General features: G+C 36.3%; 1 protein-coding gene across 1 annotated transcript in view; it reads right to left on the minus strand.

Moving 5' to 3' along the window:
* Positions 1 to 10,330: 10,330 nt before the first annotated feature.
* Positions 10,331 to 26,784, minus strand: part of ENPEP (glutamyl aminopeptidase) — a gene marked incomplete at both ends in the record, with an annotated part of 105,808 nt that continues 89,354 nt past the window's right edge. Inside the window, 7 exons of the mRNA XM_079715513.1 lie at positions 10,331 to 10,477; positions 11,509 to 11,587; positions 19,419 to 19,559; positions 21,662 to 21,832; positions 21,921 to 22,025; positions 22,131 to 22,204; positions 23,389 to 23,539. Coding sequence (XP_079571639.1) covers positions 10,331 to 10,477; positions 11,509 to 11,587; positions 19,419 to 19,559; positions 21,662 to 21,832; positions 21,921 to 22,025; positions 22,131 to 22,204; positions 23,389 to 23,539 — 868 coding nt within the window. The remainder of the gene's footprint in view (positions 10,478 to 11,508; positions 11,588 to 19,418; positions 19,560 to 21,661; positions 21,833 to 21,920; positions 22,026 to 22,130; positions 22,205 to 23,388; positions 23,540 to 26,784) is intronic.

The raw sequence follows: 26,784 nt of genomic DNA on the forward strand, positions 1-26,784 counted from the left end.
GGTTGAGCAGATATAGTTTCGTGCAACCCTGGGAGGGACTCCATGTTGGTGTCAAGTTTCAATCCGTCAACAGTTTGTATGCCTCCTTCCTCCTAGCTGAATTCTCAGCCAACTGAGAGACAAATAAGGAGTTATTACAGATAAAGACTAGGTTGGAGGACATAGCTTCATGAGCAGTAAAAATAACAAACCCAGAGAATTAGGTAGACGCACCACTCTGCCACAACTCCCTGGGCAACTTCATGTCCACTTCCCCCACCCCACAGGGAGCCTTTATTGCTAAGTTTGTTTTATTTCTGAAAACATATCAGAACATACACTCTCTGGAATCTGTCTATCTAGACTCCTAGAAGAGAAAAGAAGTATGAATTGACCCAGGTATGCCCAAAATATGAGGGGAGAAGTGAGTAAAGAGACAGAGAGGGGTCCTACTCCTAAATATGAGGGGAGAAGTAAGGGGGCAGAGAAGTGTCAGTACTTTTGCTCCGTTAGAAGGTACCTCTGCATTGAAGGACACATTAGGTGTTGGAAATACATTCATTTCTAACATTTGGGGAGAAAGAAAAGGGATTCTTGCCGGAGAAATTTCCTAGGGACTTATGGCACCTGCATCAATAGTCTAGAAAACTTCAAGAAAGAGTCTTTCTCTTCTACTGTCTCTGAAATAACCCAAAGATCACCCTAATTCTTTTTTTTTTGGGGCTGCATTGGGTCTTCATTGCTGTGCACGCACTTTATCTAGTTGCGGTGAGCGGGGGCTACTCTTTGTTGTGCTGCGCGGGCTTCTCATTGTGGTGGTTTCTCTTATTGCAGCGCACAGGCTCCGGGCTCACGGGCTTCAGTAGTTGCAGTATGTGGGCTCAGTAGTTGCGGCACGCAGGCCCCTAGAGCACGTGGGCTTCAGTAGTTGTGGCTCGCGGGCTCTAGAGCTTAATGTCCCCTGCATTGGCAGGCAGATTCTTAACCTCTGCACCACCAGGGAAGTCCTTATCACCCTAATTCTTGAGTTTGCTTTGTGGATAGCTACGCCCTTGACTTAATATTTATAATTTCCTATTATCTATCGACAGTGTCTGGTTTGAAAAAGATTGGCAGTTAACAAAACAAGGCACAACTAAAACTATGGCCATATCTGTAAGGTGTATATGAAATCAAAGGGCCCATGTTGGATCTTGTATACTTAAATCTTGTTCTTTGTTGCTTCAAATTAAAGACCCTCCTTCCCCAATACCAACATGAAATATGAAAATAAAAACATTCACGTGAGAAAATCTAAGCATGGCAGTCAGAACCAGAATTTAGGGTAGATTCTGGGTCAGTGTTACATGCAGTATGAATTTGGTGAATGAGGTTAGAAGATCAGATCCCAGTTGACCACTAGGACTCTTCTCAGCTAACTGCTGAAAATGTTGTAGATCCCATGTTGCTCTGTTCTATTCTCAAGTTATGACTGCACATTTGATTTAAAAGTTTAACCTAAACTTTGATAATTTATATACAGTCATTGACTAATCTTAGCTGGATCCAGAGTGTAGCCTATCACTCTATATTTGAAAGAAAAAAAAAAAAGCACAGCCCTTTACTTACCCCAAATTATGCATGTGTTAGTTTACCAGAAATTTTGTCTAATTTTTTTATAGCTTCCTTCTTGATAAATTTCAAGTTTAGACTCTACTGAAAAATCAGAGCATTGAATCTCCTTATTATCATGTTGTGGGTAAATCTTTCAGGAACAGCATACATTTATTTGAGCTTTTATTGATTCTTATACCTAGACCTTTAATTCCTTGGACAGGAATCATTTGCACCCCTCAGGGATAATCATTGTCATAATGTTGACATAGATCCTTCCAATTATAATACATCTTTTTTTTTTTTTTTTTTTTGCGGTACACGGGCCTCTCACTGTTGTGGCCTCTCCCGTTGCGGAGCACAGGCTCTGGACGCGCAGGCTCACGGGCCTAGCCGCTCCGCGGCATGTGGGATCTTCCCGGACCGGGGCACGAACCCGTGTCCCCTGCATCGGCAGGAGGACTCTCAACCACTGCGCCACCAGGGAAGCCCTATAATACATCTTCAATTTATCTTGAAGTGTTGATTGCAAAGGTATATTAATTAAAGTTATAGATTTTATGATACTGTATCAAGAATTGTTTTATTTTTTCTCCTAAGAGAAGATGGCTGAGGAGGAAGCTTACCAATATTTTCTCTAAATCTTTTACAGGCTAAAACAACTGGAGCCATGCTCTACATCCTATAATTTTGGACCTTAATAATTAGCCTATGTGTTAGATGCATAATTATCTATCTGGGAAAATCTTACCTTTGTACAGTGGTTCTACTTTTGGAATGGAAGTCTATTCGGACAGCTGCTTCTCAACTTTCATAAGAATATGTCAGCATTTCTCTCAGTTTGTCTGTCTGTTAAAGTAACAAGAGAGAAAATCTGTATTCAGATTCAACTACTATTTTGATAAAACATCAAAACTCAGTTGAAAATAGTATTTTTGAGAGGTTATCTGAAGAATATTATAGTCCATTTCATTTGTCTAGAAGTCTTAAAATTTAACTTTGGATTAAGTCAGATATCAGTTAGCTGAGAATTGACTTTTGAATTTAGCAAGTCCTGACCTCAACAAGTGCACTTTAAGTGGAATGGTGGGGATTAAAGCCCGATTAGAATGGGCTCAAGGGAGAAATTTTAGATGAACCTAGACAACTCTGTTTTGCTTTGTTTTGTTTTTGTCTTTTATTTGCTGATAAAATCTTGGACATACCAAATGCTGTATAATATCGGTTGAATGAATAAATGAATATCTCTAAGTATTTATCTAAAAGGAATCCCTGATAGTGGAATTGCTAGGTCTGATGGCATACCCATTTAAAATCTGATAGTTTCTGCTAAGTTCTCCTCTAAAAAAGAATGGACAACTCTTTAGAGAAAATTTGCAGTAAGTAGGAGAGATCTGGAAAGAGAAATAAGGTTAAGAGCTTTTGTGGTGGGAGGTTATATTGGGGGGAAATAATACCATGGTTCTCTGCTGATGCAAAGAATCCAGTAGATAAGGAAACACTGATGTTATGAGAGAGGACGTAGATTTATTAGTGCAGTCCTTTGGGAAGTTGAACAAAGAAGAGACCTAGTGCATTGGCCTTAGCTAGGAGCTCAGCCGTAATGGAGGAGAAGGTAGAGCACATGGGAATGTGAATGCTGGTGTCTTATTCTGGTGTACGGGAACATCATAATTTATTTAACAAGTTTAGTAACTGCCATAGGTTTTTCACTTTCAGGAGCTCTGAGGTGAAAATCCTTTCATCCTTGTATACCATGTGAATGTCTTTATATAGCAGCTAAAGGATAAATCTCTAGACGCTGTATTGCTGGGTCAAAGGAAAAGCATATTTAAAATTGTAAAATATGTTGCTAAATTCCCATTTAAAACACTGTTCCAATCCACACTGCTACCAGCTGTGGTGAGAGGGCCACTTCCCCATCCCTGCATCAACAGTGAATTTTACCAATCTCTTTAGTTTTGGTTGATCTGGTAGGTGAAAAATGGTATCTCTGTTTTGATTTTGTGTATTTGGAGATATTCTTTTTCTTTTTTCAATTTCTCGGTGGCTTTTAAAAACATCTTATTCAGACATGATGCACATACCATAAAATTCACCCATTTAAAGTGTACAATTAAATGATTTTCAAGGTTCATATATGTTATATTTTGTATCAGAATTTCATTCCTTTTCCATAATATTGCATTACAGGTATATACCATCTTTTTTTTAATCCATTCGTAATTTGATTTGTTTCATTTTTGACTATTACGAATAATGTTGCTATAAACATTTGCATACAACTTTTTGTGTGGGCATATGCTTTCATTTTTCTTAGATATATACCTTGGAGTAAAATTCCTGGGTCCTATACTAACTCTATGTCTACTATTTGGAAGAACTGCCAAACTTTTCCAAAGCAGCTGCAGCATTTTAAATTCCTACAAGCAATGTATGAAGGTTCCAATTTCTCCATATCCTTGCCAACAGTTGTTATTGTCTGTCTTTTTTATTATTGCCATCCTAGTGGGTGTGAAGTGGTATCTCATTGTGGTTTTAATTTGCATTTCACTGTTGGTTTGTAATGTTGAACATCTTTTCACATGCTTACTGGATATTTGTTTAGAGAAATATTTATTAATTCTTTTGCTCATTTTTCAATTGGGTCATTTGTCTTTTTATTATTGAGTGTAAGAGTTCTTTATATATTCTGCATACCAGTCCCTAATCAGATATTTGATTTACAGATAGGGTTGTCATCACTTTCCTGATCGATTTACTTGCATTTTTTATTTTTATTTTTTAGCAGTTTTGTAGTTTTAGCTTTTAGGTCTATGATGCATTTTGAGTTAATTTCTGTGTATGGTGTAAGAAAGTCGTCCAACTTTATTTTTTTGCATGTGGATATCCAGTTATCCCAGCATCATTTATTGAAAAGACTATTTTTCCCCACTGTATTGTTTTGTCAAAAATCAAATGATCATATACATAAGTATTCATTTCTGGACTCTCAGTTCTGTTCCATTGACCTGTATATCTGTCCTTATGGCAGTATCACATTGTATTGGTTACTGTAGCTGTGTAGTAAGTTTTAAAGTTGAGAAACGTGAGTTCTACAACTTTGTTCTTACTTTGAAGATTCTTTTATTCTGTGTTCATTTCAATATGAATTTTATGATCAGGTTTTCAGTTTTTGCAAAAAAGCAAGCAGGGATTTTTTAGGGATCATGTTGAATCTGTAGGTCAATTTGGGGAGTATTGCTGTTTTCACAGTATTAAGTCTTCCAGTCTGTGAACCTGAGATGTCTTTCTGTCTGTTTAGATCTTTACCTTTTTTTAACAATGTTTCCTAGTGTTAGGTCTACGAGTCTTGGACTTCTTTTGTTAAATTTATTCTTAAGTATTTTATCCTTTTAGATGGTCTTGGAATGCAATTAATTTTAATTTCATTTTCTTATTTTTCATTGCTAGTGTATAAAAATACAATTACTTTTTATATATTGACCTCGTATCCTGCAACTTTGCTGAACACATTTAGTGGTAATCATGTGTACGTTTGTGTGTGTGTGTGTGTGTGTGTATTCCTTAGGATTTTATATGTGCAAGATCATGTCATCTGATAATAAAGATCATTTTCCTTTCTCCTTTTTCCAATTTGTATGTCTTTTATTTCTGTTTCTTAAATAATTTCCCTTGCAAGAACTTCCACTACAGTGTTAAGTAAAGTTGCAAGCAAGAACATTCTTGTCGTGTTACTGATCTTAGGGGCAAAGCATTCAGTCTTTTACCTATATGTGTGATGTTAGCTGTTGGTGTTTCTTTTTTTTTTTTTAATTTAATTAATTAATTTATTTTTGTCTGTGTTGGGTCTTTGTTGCTGCGCGCGGGCTTTCTCTAGTTGCGGCTAGCGGGGGCTACTCTTCGTTGCGGTATGCAGGCTTCTCATTGCGGTGGCTTCTCTTGTTGCACAGCATGGGCTCTAGACACGCAGGCTTCAGTAGTTGCGGCACGTGGGCTCAATAGTTGTGGCTTGCAGGCTCTAGAGCGCAGCCTCAGTAGTTGTGGCACATGGGCTTAGTTGTTCCACGGCATGTGGGAATCTTCCCTGGGCAGGGCTCAAACCCGTGTCCCCTGCATTGGCAGGCAGGTTCTTAACCACTGCGCCACCAGGGAAGCCCCTTGTTGGTGTTTCATAGGTGCCCTTTATCAGGTTGAGGAAGTTCCCTTCTATTCCTAGCTTGTTGATTGTTTTATCATGAAAGGGTGCTGGATTTTGTCAAATGCTTCTTTTGCACCATTAGTATGATTATGTGGTTTTTGTCCTTATTCCATCAACATAGTATATCATGTTGATTGATTTTCTTTTCTTTTTTTTTTTTTTTTTTTTTCGGTATGAAGGCCTCTCACTGTTCTGGCCTCTCCTGTTGCAGAGCACAGACTCCGGATGTGCAGGCTCAGCGGCCATGGCTCACGGGCCTAGCCGCTCCGCGGCATGTGGGATCTTCCCAGACCGGGGCACGAACCTGTGTCCCCTGCATCAGCAGGCGGACTCCCAACCACTGTGCCACCAGGGAAGCCCCTTGATTGATTTTCACATGCCAAAACAATCTTGCATTCTTGGGTATATTCCAGTTGGCACTTGGTCATGGTCTTTCATCATTTTTCTTTGTTGCTAGATTTAGTTTGCTAATATTCTGTGGAGGATCTTTGTGTATACATTCGAAAGGGATGTTGACCTGTAGTTTGAGGTTTTTTTTCCTTATGATGTCATTGCCTAGTTTTGGTATCAATTGTGGTATCTGTGATCTTATAGAATGAATTGAGAAGTTCCCTCCTCTCCTATTTTTTGCAAGTTTGTGAAGGATTGGTGCTAATTTTTCTTTAAATGTTTGGTAGAATTCATTAAGGAAGGCATCTGGTCCTGGGCTTTTCTTTGTGGGAAGGTGTTTTTTTTTTTTTTTTATTACTAAATCAACCTCTTCAGTTGTTACAGGTTTGTTCAGATTTTCTGTTTCTTCTTGAGTCAGTTTGATAGTTTGTTTTTCTAGGAATTTGTTCATTTTGTCTAAGTTGTTGACAACACTAATTTGTTGGGTTATGGTTATGCATAGAGTTCTCTTTTTTTTTTTTTTTTTTTTTTTTTGTGGTACGCGGGCCTCTCACTGTTGTGGCCTCTCCCGTTGCGGAGCACAGGCTCCGGACGCGCAGGCTCAGCAGCCATGGCTCACGGGCCCAGCCGCTCCGCGGCATATGGGATCCTCCCAGACCGGGGCACGAACCCGTATCCCCTGCATCGGCAGGCGGACTCTCAACCACTGCGCCACCAGGGAGGCCCTAGAGTTCTCTTTTTATCTCTGTAAGTTTGGTAGTGATGCCTCCTCTTTCATTCCTGATTTCAGAAATTTAAGTCTTCTCACTTTTTTCTTGGTCAGCCTAGCTAAAGGTTTATCAATTTTGTCGTTCTTTTCAAAGAACCAATTTTAGGTTTCATTGTTTTCATTCTGAAATTCAGGCTAACAGAGCAGCCTCTATATGCAACATTGCTGGATGTAGGGTGGCAGAAGAAAAATGGCAAAACATGTGCTGACTCTGTATATTTCTGCCGGAAATCTACATAGATCACTTTCATTCATATTTCACCAGCCAAAAGCAACATACCCATGTTAGACTTCAGTGGGGTAAGATAATGGAATTCTCTCCAGGGAGGGCCAGTGACTATTAATGAACAATAACATAATCTGACACACTGCCTTTCCTTAGTACCTTTAGTTGCTTAGGTTTGGTTATTCCTGAACCCAACTTTATTCTCCAAACGGGTGTCTTAAATGGGGACTAGGAGATATCATAATAGTAACAATAATAGCATCTAATGTTGAGTGATTATCATTTCCCGTACATGTGTCCTTTACATGTATTTTTGCATTTAATCCTCACAACAACGCAGTGAGGTAGTGATTATTTTTATCCCCACTTTATAGATGAGGAAACTGAACAATAGAGAGATTAAAGGCAAGTAGTTGAGATTCAAACTCAGGTCACTTTAATTTTAAAGCACATGTTTCTACTTTAATATGTGGTTAAGTACATAGATTCTGGTGATAAACTGACTAGGTTCAAATTCTGGCTTATGCCAGATACTATTTTTTGGCCTTGGGCAAGTTTTGTTACTTCTCTGTCTGTTTCTCCATCTGTAAAATGGGGATATTTACAGTACCTACCTCATGGGGTTTTTGTAAAGTTTAAATATAGAAATTGATGTATGTGGAGTGCTTGTGTTTAGAACAGGGCTTGGTATAAAAAGGAGTTTGCTATTATGAGGAGTATTAGTATTATTACTACTATCACTGTTATTATTATTTAGCAAAGCTTTGGAAAGCTCCACTGGTTATCCTACTTTCTTCCTTCTGTTCCCTGCTTCTTAATCCCCTTTGAGAATTACCATTCTAGATTTTTGTTCCCACCTTATATTTATCTATTTTTGGACTAACACTTCACCAACATGGAGGGTAACCGTAGGAGTACCATTGTCTTCAACCCAGCTGTAGATCTCTGCTCCCCAGAACTTCCCTGCTGGTCACTTTTATATTCATAGTTTATTATTTAAACTCCTACTTTATATTTATGTGGGTGCACAGCAATGATCTGCAATATAGAAATAAACTCCTAGGGGGAGGCAATCATTATTACTGGCACTGCTTCTTGCTACATGACTTTGCTGATCATTTCTTCCAATTAATTCTTTAAAGTTGATGGTTTACTGTGGTTTAATTTTGGATACAACATACTAAATTTTTTCCCTGTAAAAATCATGACACAACCAAGAAAGCACAGTAGCAAACTGTTCTTGGCATAGATCTGTCTATTGGTCATCAGCCTTCTAAAAACCAGATACTGTTTGAGAAGGGCCTGATTGGCTAGTGGTGTCATAACAAAGTGTGCACAGTTCTTTTTCACGTGGGCTAAAGAGAACTAAGCAATTCATTCTCAGTTTTAGTGCTTAAAGTGGAATGGAACAGAATGACTTGTAGGCAACTTGGAATCTGTTTCATTTACCATCCCCATCAAATTTATATTTTTCTTTTAAGAATTTATTCCATAAAGCAGAAGGATAAACGATCCCACTTCCTTATTTGTCCACTGGTTTTGTGCTGGTTTTGATTGCGGTCAATTTGAAGTTAGGGTGTTAATCCCCATGAGGATAGTGGGACCTTTTTTTTTTCTGACGATTTATGATGTTAATGTGTTTTTTTCTTCTGAAATAATTTAAAATAATACTTTAAAAGTTTTAGTCTGAAAATTTCTTCTTTTTTTGTCTCCCCCCCCCGCCCCCGCCCAGTCTGCATTTGAATTTGCCAGTTTAGCTATGTGGATTGAAAAGTGATAATTAAGAGACAGCGATAGGAAAGGTTACAAAATTTGAGAGTCCTTGATTAGGGCACATTTTTATGTAAAGTCAAAGCTAAGATTTTGATTGTTCCCATGTGCTTCAATTATCACCAAACCAATCTTAAATTATCTTATACTTCTGAAGGTTCCAAATAAATTTAGATTTCCAGATATAGCAGGTTGGAACGTAGTAATTTACCATCTTTTCTGCCTATTGGACTTGTATTGTGGATCTGCTAGGCACCAAGTGCCATATTAAACATGTTCTTGCCACCAGCTTCTACAAAATTGATGTCTTTAATCAAGTCATGAATATAAATTTGATCAATGCTATTCTGTATGGATTAGGATCTAAGGATTTATGCATAAAAGTTATATATAAGAAGATATATCCTCACATATGCAGAGTCATGTTGGAGACATCCATGGATTTCCTCATTTTCACACTTAGATTGCTAGGTTAGGTCAAAGCTAAATTCTAATTCCATATAGTTTTATGGAATAATCAGCCTTCTCTCTTTCCTAATCTGTTTCCAGTTATTTAGCCCTTTTCCCCTAAAATCCATGGAGTAGAGTTAAGCACTATCTTCCCTTTAATTTCATAGCTTATTTGAAGGAGCTTTGTAGGGAATGGAGCAAGATGACAGAGTGCCAAGCATGAAAAAGATTGGGTTCTTGAATCTTATTTGCCTCCTGCTAAATTATTTGGGGGATGCTGCAGTCATTATTATTCAAGAGTAAAGTGACACTGGAAAACAATGTATTTTTTCAAGGTAATCATTCAGTTTTATTTTAAAAAGGAGAGGAGAGTTCTTTTTTGATTTTATGAGAACAAAGGCAACAGTCGGGCATTTCTTTGGCTAACTCATGCAATCCTAGAGTAAAATTTAAGCCCAGGTTACTTTGATAAGATTTAAAGGAGTAAAACATATGTGAATACAATGATATTAGATCTGTGTAATTCTGAATAATAAAATAAAGATTAAGATGATAATATTGGTCCCTCAAGTACTGGTATTTAAACTTTAAAAATCAATCAAGAGAGAAGATTAAGTGGTTTTTCTTTGGTACTAAAAATGTAAAGCTAAGGCCAAATTGTTCTATTTTCACAGATTTAAGATACAAAGAATGATATTTAAAGACATTAAAATGGCTATTAAATTCTCTTCAGTTTGTAAAGAATCTCCTATGAAGTACACTTAGAAGAAATCCCTGAGTACATTAACTACTCTGTTAGTATCTTCATAAACAAAGAGGAACAATTTAAAGTACTTAGCAAAAGCAGTATCTATGTATAAGACTCCCTCCAGAGTGCTTGTAAATTAGGCCACCAAATATTTAACGGGAGAAACAATATAGTCACAAAATTAAAATATGATATTTGAACACATTAACCATTCACATCAAAAAACCAATCTCTTATGGTGTCTCTGTTTTGTTTTAGCCACTCGATATTGTTTTTCACTGTTTCCAGCACTTGCTCCCTAGGTTTTTCTCCTGCTCCAGCTTCTGGATATCTTTTGAAAAAGCTCTCCATCTATAAAAGAGAAGGAAATAATTAAGAAAGTAATTTTAAGCCCAATTATTCTTCAAGGATTTTCTTTACACTCTGGATTTATTTTCTTCTTCCCTGGACATTCAGTATCACTGAATAACATTGAGATACATTTTCTGGTGCATCATTTAGATTGAGCCCATCTCTCAGATTAGCAATCATTACCCATGGCTTTTGGACACCTGGCAGCATGTCACACAAAAAAGGCCCTGATGTATTGGGGACGGAGAGCAGCACACTGGTGGCTGGCATGCTCTTTCTGCTTCTTCAGGTTTCTCAATTTTCTGCACATTCCCCAAGGTGTTCCCTGGAAAATCTGGTCTGTGGAATGATGGCTTTGCTTAGCCTTTCATTCCAGGAGTCTGGAGTATTTTAATACACGTTCAGTTCATTTATTGAGGGCTCATCAAAAAATCTCTGTTAAACTTGGTTCATTTTCCCTCTTCCCTCCAAAATCCTCCCCCAAACTCCACCATAGTAGTATTTGCTATTTATAAAAATAAGGATTATTTTGTTTCTTACTACAGAGGAATGTAACATTCCAATATCTAACACAGGTACTGAAAATTCATACAATCTCTATTTGTGCAACATTAATGAACATTCCCTACCCCCTTGGAATTGAGATATTTGAGATCTGAAAGATTTGGGCTTAGTTTTGAAATTCCAAAACTGTGAATTCAGAAAGGAATCAATTCTTGACCAGCTTATCCCAGGATTACATTTACCTGGAAAGGGGAGACATACTGTTCATGCTTTGATAAACAAAATGGTCTCATGGAGCCTTCTAATCCTCCTAAGGCCTCACGTTTCTCAACTTTTAAACTTTATTTATTTCTTGGTTGTTTGAATTTTTTCAGTTTAGAAAAAACTAGGTGTACATTTCATTATATATAAGAATTATTTGTTTTTTCTTGTCTTCTGGGATCTGAATAGAGAAAATATCACTTCTCCTAGAAAAAAAATTAATTCTGTCCCTTCCTTGACAAGTATAGAGGAATTTATCTTCATACCTGCCAGAGTTGTAGTTCAGTGTTGAAAGACTCTGCTATAGTAACAATCCGGCCAAGGTTTCTGTCATTGAGTGTATATCTGAAGAGAAATTTAGGGGAGGAAAAGGGTATATAAGTGCCCAGAACTTTAAATATTTTCTCTAAATGCAGACATATCCTTTTTATTTTGGGAGTTTTTTAAAAAGTAATTTTCAAAGTACAGAAAGTACAAAACACAGTAAGTAAACATATTTAATTTAAAATCCATTTAGGAGAAATTCTCAGCAAATTCTACACTTCTTTTTGTAGACATATCCACACCACTTACTCAGAGATGGTAGACTGCTTGTTACATTCCCCATATCTGTTCTCCTTTATTCCTGCACACATGAGAACCACAGTCAGATGACATTTCTCAGCCTTCCTCATAGCTAGGTACAGACAGGTGATCCAGTTCTCATCAGTGGAATATGAACAAAAGTGATATGTTTGGGGCTTCCCTGGTGGCGCAGTGGTTAAGAATCCGCCTGCTAATGCAGGGGGCATGGGTTCCAGCCCTGGTCCGGGAAGATCCCACATGCTGTGGAGCAACTAAGCCCGTGTGCCACAACTACTGAGCCTGTGCTGTAGAGACCACGAGCCACAACTACTGAAGCCTGTGTGCCTAGAGCCTGTGCTCCGTAACAAGAGAAGCCACCACAATGAGAAGCCCGCACACCACAACAAAGAGTAGCCCCTGCTTGCCACAACTGGAGAGAGCCCATGCACAACAACGAAGACCCAATGCAGCCAAAATAATAAATAAATAATTAATTTTTTAAAAAAAGAAGTGATATGTTCAACTTCCACCTCCTTGCTTAAGTAAAGGGAAATGGCTTGCCTTGGACTTTTTTATTTTTCCCCCTCCCCTTCTTCCAAACTTCAACCACACAGATAGAATAAGGTCAGATTACCCTAACAACTTGGAATGCTCACTTCAGGAGACCAACCTGAGTGAGAAATAATTATTTATGTCCTTTAAGCTGCTGCATTTCTGTGTTTCTGTTACAGCAGAATAGCTCTATCACCTTTATCCTAACTAATACTCTATGTGTCTTCCAGCAGGCACAGGAATTTGAATATAGGCTATTTACTCTGCTTTCAAAAAGCTTTATTAGCTGCTTGCATATTTGGGGTTATGATCTATATCAGCCTGCTAAGCAAAGACACTTGAAGCTGGGTGCAAAGATAGCACTTTAGAGATAATATTCTATTCCTATCTCTTTTGCATTTTCTCTCTTAAGGAGCAAGAATCAGAAATTTCCTTATAGACCAAATTACAAATCATTGTAATACAGGTAAAAATTTCATCCCAATTAATCACAGTGTAAGAAAAATAATCACAAGAATTATGTATAAACCTTGAACTGTTGGAATGTTGGGGAAAGATAAAGGAAATATATCAATATATAAAGAGGTAAGCAAACATTAGGAGAAATTTTACATTTAAAATTTATCACATAACAGAAGCAGAAATCGTGAAATAAAAAGTAATAAAGTTTGTCACATACACATTACAAAATTTTATACTAAAGAAAAACTGCCATAAAATTAAAAGTAAAAATTTATTATTTTGTTTTAAAAAGGGCAAATATTTTCACTATAAAAAGAACTCTTACAGATTGGCAATAGGGAGAAATATGCCAACATGAAATTAGCAAAGGAATGAATCAGCAGTTTTCAAAAGAAACATAAAGAGAAAATGTACTAATGGAAACAGATGAAATGTTCTAATAATTATCCACAATTTCAGTATACTAGGTCCAGTGTTCACTCTTATCACAGACACCGTTGAATTTAAATCCATTATGTCTTTCATCTTTCTTCTCTTAGAAATCTAAGGCAAGCAGTTTCCCTTTACTTAATGTCATCAGCCGTTATCCAAAATGTAAGAATCTCAGTCATCTATGCTCAACACTGTCCTTATAATGTGTGTACCTCCTTGCCTCTGACTTAGCTGTCTAGAGCTGCCCAACCTCTCAAACCCACCACCTGGCCCTCTGGAACTGCCCCTTTACAGGGAATACTACTTATTTGGAGAATGTTTATTTTCCCACATCCTCCATAGCACCAGGCCAGAAAGGGAATTGGTGTGGTCATGCTCCCCATTGTGGATTCCAAACCATTATTCCTCCACTCTCTCTTTAAGAACCTCTGTTCCTTCAGGTTCTTCCCCTTCATCTCATTTATGATACACTTTGGCACCTGGCTCCTATCATCCTTTCTACTTCAGGCCATGATTTCAAGGTCCACATGGATGAAGATATAACAGCTTAGCACCTTAGTTTCTTGACCTCCTCATTTCCAATGGTATTTTCTCCACTCTACTCCAGCCACCAATTCCCATCATCATACCTTGTGATTATCCATAGGTACTCTGACTCAAAATTATTAATTTATGCATGCTCCATGACATAATTTACCATTCACTTTCCACTGACCATTCTTTGACTTTATCTGGATTTCTGACCCATTGACCATCCCTACCCCTGTTTTCTTCTGGATCATCAGCTCTTCCTTTGCTTTCACTTGTTTCCTTATATAGTTTAGATTCCATGGTCTACCATTTTCAGTAACATTTTTGCCTAAGCCCTAAGCTGTCTTATATTTCAATAATTTGAGTCTGGCAAAACTCCAGCTTCGGGTGAAATAAACTGCTCATACCCTTTGTTTGTACCACGTGGACACATTCTGTCAAGGGAGGTCACCCAACTTTCCCCGTATTGTTTCACTATAAATTCATGGCTGTCAATCTTAAATGGGCCCTTCACATTGACAGTACTGCATTATCCTGGTCAACTCATTCTCTTCCTCTTTGAATTGCCTTTTGCAAATGTTTTCACTCTCTTAAAACCTCCAAACACTCTCCCTCTTCCCTTCCTCCTCAGATGATCTTGTCTTCTAATTCACAGAGAAAATACATAGTAACCTCTACATCTTTTAGCTTACAAACATATAAATATACCTGTTTTCCTTCTATCATCCATGCTTTGGTTCCTATTTCTCCCTCACTTTCTCAAAAACATGAATTTTTAAAAAAGGTTTTCCTGTCTTACATATTAAATTTCTCACTCTTCACTGGATCTGTCTCATCAGCTTTTAAGTATATTAAACATATTAAAATATCTTCCATATAAAAATAGGGAAAATCCTCTCCCTTGATCTGGCATCGCTCTCTTAATGTCTTCTCTCACCTCCCCATTGATAGTCAAACTTTTCAAGAGGCTTCTCTACATTTCTTGCCTCCATTGTCTTACTACTGACTGATATATTGATTTGCTTCCATTTGAGTTTTGCCCCCACCACTCCACTGAAAGACTCTTTCTGAGTTACCAATAAGTTTAATGAGCATTTTTATTCTTTGATTTATTCAAACCTTAAGCAGCATTTGGCAAGGGACTCTAACTTCCTTGAAACAATCTCCGCTTTAACATCTCAAAGGAGACTCAAAAGGCAGATATATATATATATATATATATATATATAGATATAGATATAGATATATCTGAACTCATGGTTCTTCTGCAAACCTTTTCTGGAAATCTAGACATTTTATTCTAGTCACCTCACTTGCCTCCCATTTCTAATCTGCCAAATTCTAAATGTTCTTATCTTTTCATCTTCACCATTATATCCATAGTACAGTCCCTCACTGTCTTTTGCTGGGACTACCCCAATAACTCTGTAATTGCTTTCCCCAAATTCGCTCTGGTCTGTGCTTTACTTTACCACCAGAGCTTTCTTTTCAGAGTAAAATTGATCATTTTACTTTCTTACTTAAAACCTGTAGTGACCTTATCATTGCTCTTAGAACAAAAGCCCAAATCTTAATGTGACCCTGAAAAGCTTAGCGCTTATCTTTCCTCTTTTCTGATAGTAGCATTCAGCCAGGAAAGCTTTGCCTCCTGTTCATATAATTCACTCCTGTCCTTCCTTCAGAATTCAGCTCAATCATTACTCCCTTAGGAAACCCCTTAACCTTCAACTTCTCTTGACTTGGTCAGTTTCCCCATTACACTCTTTCAGTGAGCCCTGAACCTCTTCTATTTGTAGTTATTACAGTTTTAACTGTACTACATGTATTTGTGTGATTCTTTACTTAATATTGATCTTCATTATTAGACTCTAAGCTCCATGAGAACAGAGAACCAGATCTGTTTCTCCTCGTATACTGTTGTACCTTGAGTACCAAGCACTGTGCCTAGCACATAGTAGATGCTCCACAATATTTACAGGATGAAAGAATTATAATTTAAAATGAGATGTCAGTTCATGTACTCAATTAGCAAGAATATTTTTAAATGACAGCACTGAGTATTGGCAAGGGTTGGAAAAATAGGCAAAGTTAATAGTAAATTTTGTTGTGGATGACAGTTTTGCAGCATTCATCAGAAACTCTAAAAATGAACACATCCTTTAACGCAGCAATATTACTTCTACTATTATTTGTATCCTAAGGAAATTCTCAAGGATGTTCAAAGAGAACAGAGGTTCAGTTTCAAAGATGTCCATCAATACATCATTTATACAGTGGAAAGTTTGGAACAATTTTATTATCCAACAGATGGAGATTGGCTAAGTAAACTAAGATGTATCTACACATTGAAATATGACTGAGAATTTAAAATAACATCGAAGAAGCATACTTAAAGACATGAAAAGATATCCACAATATAGGATAATATAAGAAGAAGCAGGTTATAAAACCATATGTCTAATATAATTCCATTTCTGTAAATAAATGAACAACCATAGAAAAATGACTCAAGGAAAAACAGCAGTGTGACAACAGAGGTTATTTTTAGGTGGTGGGATTATGGGTGATTTTTGTATCCTTATTTTTGCTTATCTGCATTTTGTGAAAAACAATACACACCTATTTTGTAATAAGAAAACTGAGATTTTAAAAAAGGAAATCACACTAAGTTCCTGTAATGATATTTTACAGATTCAAAGAAAGTCTGTTATTACAGGTAAGAAAACAGTTTTTCCAGTGACTTTCTATAATTTCTATAATATTCCTCTTCTGTTTTGTTCTTTGTGACTAAAAATTGAAGAATATATTTAGAAATTAGCAATGAATAGATTGAATAAAAACTGCAACTACCTGTATATATATCAGAAATATAAAAACAAAATATGTTCATTCCAAGAAACCATCATATGAAGTGTACCATTTAAGGGGAAATATGCTATATATTTATCATATTGATTACTTTTAAAATGAAAATAAGGATTTAATTATATCTTAAATATTTTGAAAAATAATTATGTAAAAATAATCTTCTTGGATTTAATATTTATGTAAGTACTATTACGTTATCCAGAAGAAATGGTTTTGATGCACTTAAAACTTTTAGTTAAGTGCTTATTAAATTATCTTGTTTATGAGATACTGTTTAAATGACTTCAGTCATGTCCCATTGACTTAATTTTTCATTCATAGTCATAAATTAAAATCAAACTTTATCACACCACACTATATTGGCTTATTGAGTTCATTCAACTTCATAGTTTCATGTAAGAGTTTAGTGGAATAAACAAAAGCAAACAATAATTTCTGAAGTATCTTTGGAACTTTGTGGTTAAGTCTCAAACTGGAAAGGACATTAGTGGTGTGGCCATCAGCTGTCATAAAAATCACATAACAAAAGCTTTATAAAACAGCTTATTTATTTTAAGATGACAATAAATTGTTCAGAAACAAAGGCAATAAAACCACACATTCTGAAGTCTGGAAAACATTTAAGAGTTTGAAAATATTTGACTAACACTTGGCTCATTTCTGTTTAATTTGTCTTACCCAATTTTAATGGGGAAGTTATATTTTTTTCAAACTAACCATAAGTAATATTGGGCTTTTTTGTATCTGACATGTGGTTATTATATAATTTTATGTTTTAGGCTATTTGAAATGATATGTCATGAGAATTAGATCATTAGACTATGAAGAAATATTAAAAGCCTTGGGAGAGGGTTTTGGAACTAGCACTGCAAATAGTTCATCAATTTGTTTTTCCTGAAAATTTCAACATTAGGTCTAATAGATTTATTTTAAGGCCAACTGTTTATGACTTTATGGCAATGTAACACCTGTTCTTTTTCCTACTTCTTAATTCTTAAGAAGTATAACAATGAACTAATTTTTAAAAATGAAATATGCATTATTTGAAATAACTCACATGACAGCAATTCAAATAAGCCTTGAGAAATATTCTGTTTAATAAACAATAAGGAAGTGCCCACTTTATTATGCAAAATAGAATATTATTTACTTATATTTTCACAATAATTTAATAGTAAGCATTGTTCTTCATCTACATAAGTTTCTTACAGCATGTACCCCCCAAAAAAGTTGCGTAGTCTTTTCGATTAAAACAAAATACACAGTACATGTCATTAGGCATATATCTTTCAAAATGGAAAGTACTACCTTGCATAATATGAACTATTACCTCCAGATAACATGTTCTCAATAGGTAGATTTATTAATTCTAAACCAAATAGTTTATTGAAACAATTATAAACAGGTGAACAGAGCATCATATACACACCACACACACACACATACACAAGCATGCCAATCAATCTTCATAGAAATGGATGAGCAGTTACATTCAATAGTTGCAAGAATACAAAAGGCAAAAATTTATCACACGTAAGCAAAAGCAATGTAGGGTATCTTTGCTGAGAGCTAGAGATATAATTTGGATCTCAGAAGGATAAGAAATGTGAATGAACATAATGGCACACTGGTTAATTGTAGGGTAGAAAAGAGTATAGAAATAAAAAGTTATCTTTGCAGTTAGTGTTTCTGATAAGGTGGTCATTATGCACTAGGCAGTGCTGAAGGGAAGACAGGAGAGATTAGGAGGAGATGACAGAGGCCATTTCTTGGTATGGGGATTACAGATGGTATAGTTCTTTGGTCAGTGTTTACGTATTTGTTTGGGACATATAATCTATATTTTATACTCTGTCAAAGAAGTATCTTTTTAATGGAAATAAGAATTAAATTTAGAGGATCAAGACCAAGAGTAGCAACATTTCTTCCATATGAGGCTGAAGAAATAAGAAATTTAGGAAAGTATCTCTTTAGCTCATTTGCTCATCTCTTGTCCTTGCTACTTATTTTAAAACTGCTATTGCCCGGGAAATATAGTTTGCTTTTAAGAAGGGAGGAATTGGGAGATTGGGATTGACATATATACACTATTGATGCTATGTATAAAATAGACAACTAATGAGAACATACTGTATAGCACAGGGAACTCTACTTAATGCGCTGTGGTGACCTAAATGGGAAGGAAATCCAAAAAAAGAGGATATATGTATATGTATAGCTGATTCACTTTGCTGTACAGTAGAAACTAATACAACATTGTAAAACAACTATACTCCAATAAAAATTTTAAAAAAAGAAATTTTCAAAATACCCAAAGCTTAATTATCTGATTAAGGGTGGCAAAAGTTATCCATATGAACTCAGTAGATGTAGGGCTCTAATGGGAACCCAGATCCAGGAATTATCATTTCATTTTCATTAAAAATTAATTGAGAACTAAATATGTGCCTGACATTATGCTAGGTGCTAGCACAATAGGCAGAATTAACTTGTTTTAACCAAACTAAAAATAATGCTTAGTCATCTTTGCAGTTTTCAAAATTCTGTTGATCAGTTGGAAACACTACTTTCCAGAAAAGGAATTATGCTTAAAATTAACTAGTATATTGCTTCCCTGGAAGGAAAATACCATGATCCTTACCTCTGATAATATGCCATTTCAGATATCAAATAGATGTCAGAGAAAGCACAGAAAAGAGAAAAAAGAAAGAACTTGTAGATGGTATCAGACAAAGAGAACAATAAACCATTAATCTGATCATCTCACCTGTTGACTAGATATTCCCAGTTGAGCTGTATCCAATTCCAGGCCATAGTCTTCCCATAGCTATTACGTGAGATGTATCGAATGACTGTAAACACATCCTGAGTTTTAATAAGATTTGAGTCCTTGAGCAAATCCAGATATCTAAGAGAAGCCAAACAGAAACACAATTCAAAATGAACTTTTAGTGTTCACCCTTTGCTAAATTCCAATAGAACATCTCTTTCATTCCAGTAATTCAATTCTTGAGTCACCAGTTGACACAGTCAATTAAGTAAGATAAATGATAAAACAAAATTTAATATTTTCTAAAATATTTAACTTTTTAAAGAACAACCTATAATTTTGAGGACTAGTGTAATGTAAACTTTAGGAACATTTAAATTATTTTGGAGGTACTAAAAACAACCACAATTTCAACTATTAATTTAAAAAATTAATTGTATTTAATAGAAGCACTTCATCCATTTTACCTGGTTATTCCATTATACTAAAAAACCCCCCAAAACCAGCAAATTAAAGGAAAGTAATTATTTTATACGGGATTACAGTTAAGTCTTATTTGCTCTTCCCTAGATTGTAAAAAACAACTTTCTAATGTAATTTGTATGGTTGGATTAGTTGGCTATAATTATGGTATAATGCAAATAAGTGCAAGATAAATTAAGTGACCAAATCAATAGATTTTTATTAAATTTATGCCATGGCTGTACCCAGAGGGAATATCTGAACATGCTCTGGTAAACTTCCAGGAACTGCACTGGTGTGGTGGGCTCCTGAATTTTGTACAATTTATCTCTTATCCTGTAGTTCACAAGAGTCTTAGTAAGGCATCTAAGTACTTGCTAATTTTCTCATCATATGCAATTAGCACAATGCAATCAAAGTAATGAATCAATATAATGTTTTGTGGAGTGTCAAGATGATCAAGTTCTTGATAGACTATCTTAGGGCAGAGAGACGGAGAATTCACATATAACCCTAAGGTAAGATGGTGAAAGTGTATTGTTAGCCCTGCTAAGTAAAAGCAAACTGCTTCTGGTAGTCCTTACAGATTGGTTATCGCATTGTAATTTACTATTTATATTCTGCCTCTCCCAGGAACCTATAAGTTTCTCAAGGATAGATTTCATTCTTGTTCATTTTTATTCCTACAATCTATATACCTGTACATAGAAAGGACATCTTAAGTGTTGTTTAAATGAATGAAGTAAATAACTCAGAAACCATAACTAAGCAAAAAATAAAAAAGGCAGAAGCTAGTTGATTTGGGACATAAATGTGGAGTGGGAGAACATTCATAGATGGGCTTCAAGCAGTCTTTGTACCTTCTCAGTGGAATGTAAATACCTTTCGGGTGTGTGTCTATGCATGTTGTGGCAGACACTCCTCTGCTGACAGAGACCAGTTTTGTTCTGGGCTTGGGTCAAGGTATCCTTGATCCTAGGGAAGGTAAACTACTACCCCATCCTCAGAGTATCATGATTGGCCCAAATCAGTCAAAGGAATTCAAGTTCATCCTAGTCAGCAAACGATCAAATGGTAGATCCAGAGTATAACCCAGAATGATCAAGGGTAACCTAGTTCTGGATTATGAGGGGAAGTGGAGATAACTGACCACTTATCATAAAAGACAGAGCCTTGTGAGGAGAAGCTCTTTTGCTCCTGTCCTTCTTCCATTGAATGTATTTGTGTGAAGGCAAAATGCTTGCAGCTCTGGAAGTCATAAGACATCCAACATGTAGAGGATGGCAGAAAAGAAAGAGAAAGAGCCTAGGTCTTAGATGAAAATGTTGAACCACTGTACACAACCGGAAACTCCCTACCGCCAGAATTTTTTTTTTTCTTTTGCGGTATGCGGGCCTCTCACTGTTGTGGCCTCTCCCATTGCAGAGCACAGGCTCCGGATGTGCAGGCTCAGCGGCCATGGCTCACAGGCCTAGCTGCTCCGCGGCGTGTGGGATCTTCCCGGACTGGGGCACAAACCCGTGTCCCCTGCATCGGCAGGCGGACTCTCAATCACTGCGCCACCAGGGAAGCCCTCCTCTCCAGAATTTTTTATATGAGATTACATGTGTTTATTTTTTAAGCAACTCTTACAGGGATATTATGTTTCTTGCCAGGAAAATAATTATTTAATAGATTTTCTTGGAAACATATCATCCATAATTAGCATTTTAAAGAGACTGTGACATATAAATTATCAAGTACCAATACACGTAATTTTTTCAAAAGTTCCAGCTTACCTTGACAAAAGAGTAACATTCTTCACTGATGCTAATCCATTCAATAGCTTTTCTTTTTCTTGAGCTAATGAAGTTTTCTGGTATTGCTGAAGAGTGTAGTTCCATGAAGTCTCATTGCCAGAGTTCTGCATTCCATACTGATATACCAGAAGCCTGAGATTTACAGGAAGGCTAGAAGAAGAAACAGTATTTCAGAGATTTTAATTCCTCATTTCTCAGTTTAAAGTCTTCCAGAAATTAAAACATGGTGAACAGTTACCTTACAGTCCCAGTTAGCCACTCCTGAAATAGCTGGGAAGCGTTGTTCAAGGCATCACTGTCTCCCACCTTGCATGCGAGCCCTAATACAGAGGCACGGAGTAATCTAAGAAAAGAAACACACAGAGCTGGGGCCTTGACCACTTTTCAACATGTCTTAACATACACAAATACTAAATGAATATTAATTTTTAAAAAAGTAAAAAATAACTTTGTGAGGTGGTCTCCAGTATCATTCCATCCCAGAGAATTTGCAATGGGCTTCACTTGATCTCGGAAGTATTTCTGAAATAAAAGCACCATGCAGAGTGAGTAATAATTTACTATTTAGCAACAGTCTCCCGTTTATTATAATCTACAATTCCCTGTGGTAATCTTTTCCCCTACTAGCTCAGAGAACTTTGGGCCTGTCCTAGGAAAGGGATGTATTAAAGTTTTTATAACATTGTAATTTTACTTCAGTCCTGAACATAAGAACATCCTGGATCACTCTCTTATGTTTTATAGAACTTTGGGTAAGCCCCTTTTAACCTCCACTTCTTAGTTAACATGTGTAATAAATAGAATAACACCTGACATACTTACCGCACTAAGGAAGATTGCTCAAGTATCGATGAAATGATAACTAATATTTGTATATTGGCTTAGGATTTAAAAATGACATTTATATTTTATGATTCTCACTATTCCATTACCATAGGCAGCCAATTGCTGACATTCCTATTGTACAGAGGAAACAAAGACTCACAAATATGAAAGCATTTGTCCAAGTTCTTTCATAAAGAAAGTGGAAGAGCTAGAGATTGGAATCCAGAATTTATTTAAAATTACAAGTGTCCTGCAAAAGTGCTTCAGAAATCACAAAGCCAAGAAAAGCATTTAGAATGACTATCTTATAGTGAAATCTCAATGTGGAAATAATAGCAGTAAGAATAAGGAAAAATGATGTCATATTTTGATGAGAATAGATTCATTTTAACATAGATAAATCCATTAAAAATAGGAGCTAGTTTGTATCTATGGTTTGAAATGTTGTTTATTTTATTTATTTTATTTTTTTAAATTTTTAAATTTTTTTGCGGTACACGGGCCTCCGCGGCATGTGGGATCTTCCCGGACTGGGGCATGAACCCGTGTCCTCTGCATCGGCAGGCAGACTCTCTACCACTGCGCCACAAGGGGAGCCCAAAATGTTGTTTATTTTAAATAAAATATTAACTATTGTATTGCTTCTAACACTAAAATACACCTTTAAGTGGTATACTGAACCAGAAATACTGATACATTTCAAGTTGAAAAAACAAATAACATCTCTTTGATTTGATTAGTCAAGTCATTATAATTTTCTTTGATTTCACTTGGCAGGCAAGATATGCTTTTGTGTTTCCCAGGAGCTCCTTCTCTCAGAAATCTTCCTATTCTGCTAATGGCTAAACATCTCCTTACATAAGATATAGCATTAACATTACCTCAATCATAGGGTATAGCTCTTTATCATCTTCAAACATGCTAATAATATAGGTTACAGCTGGAATGACTCTCTTCCATGGTAAAAATTCCTCTTCCATTTTGAGATACTTGGTCAAGTTCAGAGCCTCCTTGTAACTTAGAAGTTGAGCTCTAAGAAAGAAAAAAAAAGCCCACAGTAAATTAAAAACCATAGACTAGTTTCCTTCGACTGAAAGTACTAATATGGGGATCATAGACTTCAGTGTTAATGAGAACCCTTCCATTAAACAATTAAGAAAATGCATTACTGTTAAGGCCCAATCAAAGAGGTTTGTTCACAATGATGTATTAGTGCTTTCATATGTTCAGTAATAAAGGGGAAGACAGAACATTAAGGTGTGCATTTGAAAAATTGCTATGGCAGAATTTTAGATAAAACAAAAGCCATTTAGCTATACAGTTAATATTGACAAATAGAAACTTATAAATTTTAGGTTCATGAGCTGATTGTAGTATACAAATACACCTTTATAAGTGTATTGTATTGAATTTTTTTACATTTGACATGAATAGGAAATATAACAGTACTCGAGAACCATGAATGTTTAAAACATTCCAATTGAACTTATATTTCCCATAAAAACATCTCGCTTTTTTGTACATTTCCCAATAATATTGATAATAAAAATAGATTTTATTTCTCAAAAAAATGTGAAGTTACCATCAACATTTCAAAGATTAAAGAGTTCAATTTCTTCCTCCTTAGAAAAGATTTTGGAGCCTTTTGAAATAATGTTCTCAGAAATCTGTTATGCCTCAAATTTCAGCCTAGGTTTTGGAAAGAATCTTAGATGGGAATCTATCTTTCCAAATTACATTTTGAAAGTTAGAATTAAAGAATAAACTTTAAATTATTGAGAAAGTAATACTGATGCATTGAGTTCTAGTATATTTGAGGTCATTTTTTGTGAATGGCAAATAATGTAACCATATCTTGATTTCTCCCCTGAGAGTTGATAAGAAGATAAACTGGTATTGGAGAGCTAGATAAGAATAAACACCTTTGGTATCATATGATTTGCACTAATGTGATATGATACAGTTTGTTTTCAGTTCAGAGAGCTGATTTCTCCTATTTTCTCAGTTCCTGATCTTATTTAGAAGAATTTATATTTTGGAGCGTTCAGCTTGTCTTAATAAAAGTATAAATAATATTGAGAAATGGAGTGTTTTATTGAGAATGTTTGTTGAGTAAAAAAAAAAATTGTAGAATTTTATGTTGACGTTTGAAACTTGAGAATTTTCTAATTTGAATGATTCTCTATTTTCCCGGGTGGATAGCGCAACAGTCAGTTGTGTAACAGTCCAGTCAGTATTTTCTTAGACTACTTATGAAGAATAATTGTTGCTCTGAGGATCAAATTAACAAAAAGGCTAATGAAAGTTCAGGAAGAATGACAGGTAATTTGGTTAGAAACCTAGTGGGCTGCACATTTATAGTAGGTGAAAAGATTAGAAGGAATGGGTCTTGGTTACAAAGGCCAAAAGAATTGGCTAAATTAGCATAAGTAGAAGTAGGGAAGTAATCCAATGATCCAAAGGTTAGAGGCCCTGATGAAATACTATATATTTAACTGTTGAAAAAATCAATATCCTATCCTAGTACCTTGTTTTTTCAACATACTTGATAGCTGTGCAGTTGTTCCACTTTGGTATCACTTGTTTAAGTTTGAGTCACATGGTCAGAACACTGGACTGAGAGTGAATTTTTTGCTGGTTATTATAGAGATAATATTTCGAGAATTAAGTTGATGCACTTTTCATTTCCCACAAATCATGTTACTCTGTGGTATTTGATACTTCCGAGGAAGAGCAGTATCATTTAGAATCATGATTCTCAAGTTTGCGCATGTATCAGTAACACCTGGAAAGTTTGTTAATCACATACCCTTGGGCCCTATCCCTAGAATTTCAGATTCAGCAGGTCTGGAGTAGGGCCTAAGAAGTTGCGTTTCTCATAAGTTCTTAGGCAATGCTGATACTACTGGGACGACGAGTGAAGAATCTGTTTTTAGAACAAAGACATGTATAGTGCCCTTCCCTCCCAGACCCCCTTACAGTGCTGTGTTGGCTCCTAGCTGCACCTTCCTCAGAGAATAGCCCTTGACCAAATACATCCATCTCGCTTAAAAGGTTATGCTACCCCCACCCCTGGCCATTAATTGTCTGATTTAGGAATGCAACAGGCCAGCCTGCTTCCCTCAAGTTGGATCCACTCTGTAGTACAGTTCATGGGTATGGCTTCCTACTGGAATCTAGCAAAGCTAGACTCCAGCTGAGACCATATTGTTGCTCAGCCTTTTTCCCTGCCCCAGCCTGCTTCTTGCACTCCCTATCTCACAAGAGTACTCTCTCAATAAACCACCTATTCAGGAACCTCCATTTCAGACTGCTTTGAGGGAACTCAACCTAAGACAGCATTTTCACTCAGCTTTGAGTCTAAAACTCTGTTAAATCCATAGACCAGCAGCAGCTCTGAAAGCCAGATTTGGTTGAGGATTTTCCTTGTTCAAAAATCTTCCATTTATAGTAAGAGTCCAACCTGAGGAACTTAAATCCTAGAATTGTCCTATAATCTATAGTGTGGAGGGGATGGAGGCTATAACTTAAAGTTCTCACAAAATGCTGTAAAGAAGAAGAAGAAAACAAAGAGGTCTTTTGAGGGAATTCTTGCTCTCCTGTCTTGGACTGAGGTACCCAGAAGATTGGGGAATCTGGAACAAAAGGTTTGTTTTTGCTTCCTCTGGTGTGACCTGGAAAGTCTGCACAGTCCTTCTCCAAGAAGCTCAAATTAAACATAGTGTCTTACCAAACATGGCTTTTGAATGGGACATTAGAAATGGTTGAGAGAGGTGGTTAGGAAGATAGAACTGACCCCATGGGCTCTCGTTCTTCAGCAGAGCCTTCAGATGGTATGGAGACTTTTGAAAACTTCCCATGTGTCTGGCCTCTCGATGTTAACTTACTAATTAAATTCAGATTTCTGGCTTAAAACAGTCTCTTTGCAATCAGCTGGATCCCTTTTGGAGTCTTTCCGCATTCCCCTACTTCTCCCTTCTTTAAAAGGCAGTCCTTGATAGCGGGGGAAAAGTTGCGTATGTAGTTCTGTGTTGTGGTCTGGTCAGCTCTGTTAGCACCTGTAAAATGGTAAATCTGGTGTACCTAGAAGTCTGTAATCTCGGCGTGGCTGATGTTCACCTTGTGGTCTTTATTTGTTAGCCTGGCCCTCACCTTGTATATCACTGGAGCCACTACACCTTGAAGCCTGACTGAAAGTCTGTTTGGATCATTAGCTTAGGGGGCCTTTGAAGCCATCCTTTCTGCCATTCTTCCCTTGCCTAGGAACTCCTAGTCCC

The sequence above is a fragment of the Hyperoodon ampullatus genome (assembly GCF_949752795.1).
Source record: "Hyperoodon ampullatus genome assembly, chromosome: 1".
In the NCBI taxonomy this organism is placed as follows: domain Eukaryota; kingdom Metazoa; phylum Chordata; class Mammalia; order Artiodactyla; family Ziphiidae; genus Hyperoodon; species Hyperoodon ampullatus.